The sequence below is a fragment of the Galeopterus variegatus genome, unplaced genomic scaffold, assembly GCF_000696425.1.
Source record: "Galeopterus variegatus unplaced genomic scaffold, G_variegatus-3.0.2 Scaffold688, whole genome shotgun sequence".
NCBI classification, from domain to species: domain Eukaryota; kingdom Metazoa; phylum Chordata; class Mammalia; order Dermoptera; family Cynocephalidae; genus Galeopterus; species Galeopterus variegatus.
In genome coordinates this window covers 420,483-429,609 of record NW_007726799.1, presented here as the reverse complement: position 1 = coordinate 429,609, position 9,127 = coordinate 420,483, and the positions used below count along the sequence as shown (strand labels likewise).

The following is a 9,127-nucleotide window of genomic DNA, read 5'->3' as shown; positions in this document are numbered from 1 at the left end:
AGGAGTCTTTTCTGTGAATAGGAGGTTCAGATACCCAGAAGGGCAGAAACCTCTATTATTTTTTTTATTTTTATTTTTTTTTAAAAGATGACCGGTAAGGGGATCTTAACCCTTGACTTAGTGTTGTCAGCACCACGCTCAGCCAGTGAGCGAACCGGCCATCCCCATGTGGGATCCGAACCCGGGGCCTTGGTGCCATCAGCACCGCACTCTCCCGAGTGAGCCACTGGGCCGGCCCTACAGCAAATTTAATTTAAACCTCATTTGGCTTTATTGTGATTCTACAGTCGGGAAACACTTCATACTATAAAATAGAATAAGTGTTCCAATGAACCAAGCAGAGGCGGTGATGACCGGTAAGGGGATCTTAACCCTTGACTTAGTGTTGTCAGCACCACGCTCAGCCAGTGAGCGAACCGGCCATCCCCATGTGGGATCCGAACCCGGGGCCTTGGTGTTATCAGCACCGCACTCTCCCGAGTGAGCCACGGGCCGGCCCATAAGAAACCTCTATTATTCCAATAGGATACTTGGGGCTTCTGTTCCTGCCAAGATGGCAGACAGCACAAGCTGCTGATTCCCTTGCCTGAAACCAACCCTGGAAAAACTACAGAGAAACATGGGCTCCAGAAACTGCAGCACAGCTCAGAGACCCATAGGGAAATGGAAGGCTGTCTTTAGCTTGTGTTTTGAGGGGTGGCTGGCTAGAGGCAGCAAAGGATAAGTTATGGAAGAAGAGATTTAAGTTCTGACTCTTACCTCTCCCCAGTGTTGCCTTGAGAAGGTTGTTATCTTCCCTCCTCCTGCAGAAATCATCCTAACCACTGGTACAGGTGTCTGGGGGCCTACTATCTGGATGGCAAGAGCCCTGCTGGGGGAAGAAATGGGCAGCCAGATACAATCACTCCTCCACCTCTCCCCCACCAGAGCTGGTGGGTTACACCTAGGGAGACTGCCTCTTCTTAAAGCTGCCTTCCTCTGGCCGGCCCGTGGCTCACTCAGGAGAGTGCGGTGTTGAGAACACCAAAGCCCCGGGTTCGGATCCCTTTAAAAAAAAAAAAAAAAAGCTGCCTTCCTCTGACAGTTTAAAGATGAACTCCCCACCAGGGGGCTTACCAAGTGCTGTGAGAGCAATGGGAGTAATAACTGCTTCTGTGACTCCTGGGACTGTCCAGCCTCTGGCTCATCTCCCCACACATCCCTTTACCCCTTGAACTCCAAGTGATTGAGCAGACTAGAGTTTGGCCTTCAGCCCTTTCCTCAGTACATTTTACCAGCCAGGGCAGCTGATAACTTCAGGAGAATATGAGCTTACCGCCAAGATAACTAGACACCAGGGCAGTGTCTAGTCTAACTACTGCTAGAGAAAAATAAACCGGACATATTAGTTATCTATTGCTGTATAACAAATTACCCCCACACTTAGCAGCTTAATACAACAAAGATTTATTATGTCATAGTTTTTGAGAGTCAGGAATCTGAGAGTAGCCTAGCCAGGTGGTTTCAACTCAGGGTCTCTCCTGAGGTTCCAGTCAAGTTTTTGGTCAAGACTGCAGTCAGCTGAAGGCTTGACTTGGCTGATGGACTCACTTCCAACAAGGCCCTCTCACAGGGTTGTTGGCTGGAGGCTTCAGTTTCTTACCACCTGAGCCTTTTCATGGGGCTCCTCACAATATGTGATCTGAGCTAGTAGGTGAGAGAGAGAAGACACAATGTCTATTATAACTTAATCTCAGAAATGATATACCATTGCTTTTGCTGTGTTTTACTGGTCATATAGACCAACCCTACTGCAGCATGGGAGGGGACTACACAGAGGGTGAATACCGGGAGGCAGGGATCACTGGTCTATATTGGAGGCTGGCAACTACACTGGGTACCACATACTATCTGAAGGAGAAGTATTGGGCCAGACAAATTTTAAATAATAAGAGAATGTTAGAATATAACACAGGAACAAGATATTATAAGAAGGACCCCCCAAAATGTTAGGTATAATATGATGGTAGAAAAAAGAAATAAAAAATATACTGTAAATGGAAAATATAAAATGAGATGTAAGAACTAAGTCCTAATACAGTAATTACAAAAATACTTAAAACACAGAGACTTTCATTGGATTAAAAGAAAAGTCAGTATACACACACAAAGATTTAGAAATGTTGACAATGAAAGGATGAAGAAAACATGTAGCAGACTAATAAATACCCAAATAAAGCTGAGATAGCCATCCTAATAGCTAACAAAATAGAAGTGGAGACTAAGATCACAAGGACAAAGAAGGGCATATACTCATTGACAAGGAAAATATGTCTACCATAAACACGTATACTCCTAAGAAACCCCACACAATACATTTTTAAACTATATATGTATGTGTGGTGTATATATACATACATACGTTTACATATACATATATACATATCAATCACATATTTATATAACCCTTCACTTAGGGAATGGAGAAGACTCCTTTTATGCTTACACTTAACAATTACAAAAGTAGACCATGTGAGGGCATAAAGAAAGCTTCAATAAATGTAAAAGTATTAATATTAAGCATGTTCTCTGACCATATGTAATAGAATCAGCAATTAAGAGCAAAAAGCTAAAAAATAACAGCCCCCGTTGTTGTTTTGTCGTGGCTGGCCACAAAAGGATGGGGATCTGAACCCTTGATCTTGGTGTTACCAACACCACGCTCTAACCAACTGAGCCAACTGGCCAGCCCCCCTTGTTTTTTAAACTAACATTACTAAATAACCCTTGGATGAAAGAAGAAATCATAAAGGAACATTAGAAATATTTAAAACTGAATACTACTACATGCAAAATTTGTGGAACACAGCAAAATCAGGTAATAGAAGAAAATGTATAGCTTTAAATATATTTATCTGGGCCGGCCCGGTGGCGCACTGCTTAAGTGCGCCGCTTGGGAAGCGCGGCGGCGCTCCCGCCGAGGGTACGGATCCCACATACAGACCTGTTCCCGCTCACTGGCTGAGCGAGGTGCGGGTTGCAACACTGAGGGTTGCGATCCATTGCCAGACACGGAAAAAGACAAAAAAAAAAAAAAAGTCATTGTTTTCGCCGGCCCGGTGGCGCACTGCTACAGTGCGCCGCTTGGGAAGCGTGGCGGCGCTCCCGACGAGGGTTCGGATCCCACATGCAGACCGGCCGCTCACTGGCTGAGCGAGGGGCGGGGGCGACACCAAGGGTTGCGATCCCGTTGCCGGTCCCGGTCTGGTACGGGCGCGACACTGAGGGTTGCGATCCGTTGCTGGTCACGAAAAAAGACAAAAAAAAAGGAAAAAAATATATATATATATATATATTTATCAGAAAAGAATATACCAGCCAGCCAACCCCCACCATCCCCCCAAAAAGAAAAAAAAGGTTGCAAAATAAATGATCTAAGCATTCAACTCAAGAAGTTGAAAAAAATAGCAGAGGAACAAATCCAAAGGATTGATTCATGGAGGACATAATATAAGAAAGGAAATAAAAGCAATCGAGAATTAAAAAGTAATAGTAAAGATTAAAAAATAAAAAGCTGGTTCTTTGAAAATATTAATGATAGACCATTGACGATACTGATTTAAAAGAATGCAAAATACAGAACAAAAAAGAAAATTACACACACAAAAAGAGGCCAGAAAGTGTAAGCTAATACATTTCATAACAGATGAAAGCCATAAGTTTCTGGAAAAATTAAAATATGCTCAAATTGATGCAAAAAGAAATAGAAAACTTGAATATAACAATAAGTTTTAAGAAAAATTAAAATGATAATCAAAGACACCTCATCTCGTAGCAAAAAGCTTCATGCTCAGACCCAGATGGTTTTGCAGATTGTAGTTCTATCTAACTTTCAAGAAAATGTTAATTCCCATCTTATACAAATTGTTCCAGGAAACAGGAAAAGAGCAAAACTGCCCAGCTCATTTTATGAGGCTAGAATAGTCTTGATTCTAAAACCAGATAAGTAAAATACAAGACAATAAAGTTATAGACACCTTTCACTTATGAATATAGATACAAAAGTTCTAATAAAATATTGGCTCCCTGAATTCAACAGTGTATTTTTTAAAAATCACAAGTAGGGTTTATCCCAGAAATACAAACATGATCCAAATTAGAAAACTAGTGAATGTAATTTACCACATTAATAAAGTAAAGGGAAAATCAAATGATAACCTCAAAGCAGAAAAGGATTTGATAAGATTTAGTACCTGTTTCTTTGTTTTTCCTTTTTTTTATTTTTGGCAGCTGGCAGGTTCAGGGATCCGAACCCTTGACCTTGGTGTTATAACACTGTGCTGGAACCAACTGAGCTAGCTGGCCAGCCTGAGTATCTGTTTGTGATACTAAAAAAAGAACTCTTAGCAAACAAAATAAGAGAAGAGAACTTCCTTAATTTGATAGAGGTTATGTGACAAAAACATACAGCAATTTTAAATGCATTTTCCCTTTTAAGATCAGGAACAAGGCAAGGATATTAACTGTCAATACTATTTAATATAAAACTGGCCAATGCTATATATAAGGAAAGGAAGAGAAATGAGGTGTAAGTTGTGGAAAGAATAGATAAAACTCATTTGCAAATGATGTGACTGACTACCTTAAAGATCCAACAAGATGATCAGAAAAATAAGACTGAGGGCCGGCCCATGGCTCACTCGGTAGAGTGCGGTGCTAATAACACCAAGGCCCTGGGTTCGGATCCCACATAGGGATGGCCGGTTCGCTCACTGGCTGAGCGTGGTGCTGACAACACCAAGTCAAGGGTTAAGATCCCCTTACTGGTCATCTTTAAAAAAAAAAAAAAGAAAAATAGGACTGATAAAAGAGTTTAGCAAAGTCTCTAGATACAAGATCAACCTGTAAAAATCAAAAACATCAGGGCTGGCCAGTTAGTTCAGTTGGTTAAAGCACAGGTTTGGGCCCCCAAACAGGCCAACCCCCCACCTCCTACCAAAAAAAAATCAAGAGCATCTCTACACTGGCAATAACCAACAAGAAAATAGTCAACTAGATTGAATTTAACCAATACAAAAGACCTCTATTTAGTAAAAATTTAAACTCTAATAACAGAAATAGATGATCTGAATAAAAGGAGAAACAATTCATGATCTTTTATGGGATGATTTTGGTGATCTATTGGCTATCTATTGGTAGCAAATTACCCCAAAACTTATTGGCTTAAAAGAATAAACATTTATTATCTCACACAGTTTTGGAGGGTCAGGATTCTGGGAGTGGCTTAGCTGGGTGGTTCTGGTTCTGGCTCAGAGTCTCTCAAGGGGTTGCAGTCAGGATGTTAGCCAGGACTGCAGTTATCTGAAAGCTTGGATCCACTTCTAAGAAGCTCTGTTCACAGGGCTGTTGGCAGGAGGCCTGTGCCTTGACAACTGGGCTCCTCCATAGGGCTGCTCATGACATACCACCTAACATCCCACAGAGTGAGCAGTCTGCATAAGAGAGAGCAAGAAGCTGAAGTGCCTTTTATGTCACAGTATCTTAGAAGTGACACACTATCACTTCTGCTTCATTCTGTGCATTACAAGTGTGCACATTCTGTGCATTACAAGTGTGCATTACTAAGTCCAGCCTACACTCAAGGTGAAGGGAGTTAGGTTCCAACTCTTGACAAGAGCAATATAAGTGTACTTCAAAAAGTTCATGGAAATGTATTGATGTTCAACTCTGTACCCCATAAATAAATATGTATAGTCAATATGTTTCAATAAAAATAGTTCACGGAAAGATGCGTATTATCGTTTAATTCTATTTTTCCATGAACTATTCGAAGTACCCTGAAATCTGAGTGTGGTCATATCTTAAAACCTCCTCAGGTAATATTATCAAGATGTTTTTTTCTCCCCAAATCTATAAATTCAATGCCTTCCCAATAAAACTTCTATTACCTTTTTAAGAAATACAATAAACACATTAAAATTTAGAATACTAAAGGATCATTGATAGCTAAGATAACCTTCAAAAGGAAGGATTATAGGGGCCGGCCCGTGGCTCACTCGGGAGAGTGCGGTGCTGATAACACCAAGGCCATGGGTTCGAATCCCTATATAGGGATGGCCGGTTCACTCACTGGCTGAGCGTGGTGCTGACAACACCAAGCCAAGGGTTAAGATCCCCTTTCCGGTCATCTTTAAAAAAAAAAGGAAGAATTATGATGGGGACTTGCTCACTAGATGTTAAGACATACTAAAGGCCTTAGTAATTTTTTTTTTTTTTCAAAAGATGACCGGTAAGGGGATCTTAGCAAACACCTTGACTTGGTGTTGTCAGCACCACGCTCACCCAGTGAGCAAACCGGCCATCCCTATATGGGATCCGAACCCAGGGCCTTGGTGTTATCAGCACTGCACTCTCCCGAGTGAGCCACGGGCCAGTCCCATTAGTAATTAAATTTAAAAAAAAAAATTGATATTGTCCCAAGAGCTGACAAGTAGGCCAATGGAAGAGAAAAAACAGCTCAGAGACAGAGCCATATACCCATGGAACTTAATATATGACAGAGGTGGTAACACACACACACAGAGATGGGACGGATTGCATAGTAGACGGTAATGAGATATCTAGCTCATGACATGGAGAAAAATTAAACTGGATCTCTATCTCACACCACATACAAGGACAGACTCTAAATGGTTTTAAAGACCTACACGTGAGAGCAAAACTATAAAATTAATTGAAGAAACTGTAGGAGAATATCTTTGTGACCTGCGGGAAGAGAAGGATTTCTTTAAAAACACGGACCATAAAAGGAAAATAATTGATTGTATCATATTTAAGGATCTTTATTCACTAAGGATATTACTTACAATAGTAATAACACAAATGCCAGAGTGGGAGAGGCTATTTGCAATTTCCAACACCTGGTTAATAATTAGACTATAGGAGGAACCCCTGAAAGTCAACAAGAAGAGAAATATATGAATTGGTCTGATAGGAATATGGATAATTAGCATACAGTACCCTGATGGTTAACAAGTCTAGTTTGTGTTTTGAGAGGCAGACCCTTAAAAGGCTGGGCAAATCTAGTCTATGGATAAGAAATTTAGAGTCTCTCAGGGCAAACTAACCCATTCTTCCTTGCTGGGGAGCTCAGAAATGAAAAATCCGTCAAATCCATTCATTGTAAAGGTAGCTCAGATACTGAAGGATGGACAAGATCAAATTGTGGAAAGTGGGCTCAGACACTACTTGCTTTGGGTAAATCCATTGTGTACTGTGAATACTTTCTGTAGATTAAGGGCTCAGCTACCCTGTGTGACAGCAAAGATCTTTCTGTGGATTAGGATTTACACCCCTCGAAGATTGGAACATCCTGTTTTATTGAAGACATCTCAGGCAGTCTACTGATGGCTGGCTTCAGAAGGCAGTTAGATTAAGATGCAAGCTGAAGTCAGAGATGAGAAGGAATGATGCCAGGGAAAAGGGGCCCACTACAAGCGGCTAAATATTGGGCACGGAGGAGAAAACGTAGGAGGGGGTCAAGGTCAGACAGTGAGAAAACGTACAGTATGAGGACAATTGTGAAGGGTAATCACGTCAGAGAGATAAACCTCATTTGAGGGATATGAGGATAGAAGACTAGAAGGTGAAGGAGATTGCCATTAAAGGACGGTAATAATCGGCAGACCTTGAAGAAGACGACTGCAATAGTGAGGAGGGCATCATATTTAATGGGGGAAATGACGTCAAGGACAGTAACAGTGATGTCAGAGGCGGAAAGGGGTATGCGAGTAAGAAGGTCGGTGCGCAGCACGGATAAAGACGACTCGGCAGCTGGGGGGAGATGCTGACGTTAAGGTGCACCAATCAGATAAACGCAGCCTCCGTTCCCGGAAGCAAGAGGAGCGCAGTGTTCCCTCCGCTCTGCCGTCCCTTCGTCCCCCGCCCCCTCCCCGCTGGCTTCAGCCAACGAGCACGCACGCCTGCACGCGCTGGGGGGGAACGTTCTGTGACGTATCCGCTACGTACGCTTTATCAGGCGTCTTCCCGCGCGGCCGCCTCCCTGTTCTCTCTGCTCCTCAGAGCTTGCTGTTTCTTCGGTCCTCTTACTTTTTTATTTTCAGGTAAGCAGCATATGTCTTGCGGAGCGACCGCTCCTCGACTACTCTCGTGCGCCCAGGACGGCCTAGAGCAGGGGTAGCAAGTGGGGAGAGTAGCGACCGCTGACGCGCTGGCTTGGGCTTCTCCGGGGCGGGCGGGTCGTGTGCGCGGAGGCGAAACATTTCTGTTGGTGAGAGGCTGGTAGCTGAATCCGAGTGCGAGGAATGCCGGGAGAGGCTGGTGGCATCGGTGTGGCAGTGGCCACACGATAACCAGACTTGCTGCTCCCATTTTTCCCACGTGACCGCCGCCATCTTGTACTGCGGGCGCGGAGGGAACGCCAGCGTGTTCTGAGTCTGCGCGGCGTTACAAAATGAAGGGCATGGGGGTAGCGGACGTTGTGGGCATGCGCGATGGTGGTACCCAAATGGCCACCTCACTAAGCTATCACCTCAGATTCCCGCCTTTTCAGCCTCCTTCAGTTTCTTCTTAGTTGTCCCTTATTTTGTTCCACTTGTCTATTTTCTGTGTTTCTCTCCCCCTTCTCTCCTTTCCCACTTCTCCAGCTTTCTTCTTCCACCTTCACTTTCTCCCACTCTTTCTCTCTCTTCTCCCCCCAGGAGTCGAATTCACTGCCATGTCCTCTGAAGAAGGGAAGCTCTTCGTGGGGGGGCTCAACTTCAACACCGACGAGCAGGCGCTGGAAGACCACTTCAGCAGCTTTGGGCCTATCTCTGAGGGTGAGACATAGGCCAGACACACGTTGGGGGTGGGGGAGATGAGAGGAAGTCTGAGACCTTTGCGTTTCAAGGAACTTTAAGAGAAGAGTCAGGACTCCAGGCCTCAAATTCTTTTTTCTTTTTTTTTTTTTTGTTTTTTTGAAAAGATGACCGGTAAGGGGCTGGCCCGGGGGCGCTCCCGCCGAGGGTTCGGATCCCATGTGGAGAACGGTTCCCGCTCACTGGCTGAGCGAGGTGCGGGTGCGACACCGAGGGTTGCGATCCCATTGCCGGTCACGAAAAAAGACAAAAAGGAAAAAAAAAAAAGA

At 43.6% G+C, this 9,127-nt stretch overlaps 1 protein-coding gene across 2 annotated transcripts in view; it reads left to right on the top strand.

The window, feature by feature from the left end:
• Nucleotides 1–8,680: 8,680 nt before the first annotated feature.
• RBM3 (RNA binding motif (RNP1, RRM) protein 3) overlaps nucleotides 8,681–9,127 on the top strand; it is a 3,260-nt gene continuing 2,813 nt past the window's right edge. The window contains exon 1 of one of the 2 annotated variants that reach the window (XM_008571451.1): nucleotides 8,681–8,819. In XM_008571451.1, the coding sequence (XP_008569673.1) occupies nucleotides 8,717–8,819 (103 nt within the window). In that variant the 5' untranslated portion in view covers nucleotides 8,681–8,716. The remainder of the gene's footprint in view (nucleotides 8,820–9,127) is intronic. The other variant, XM_008571450.1, reaches the window with a different exon arrangement.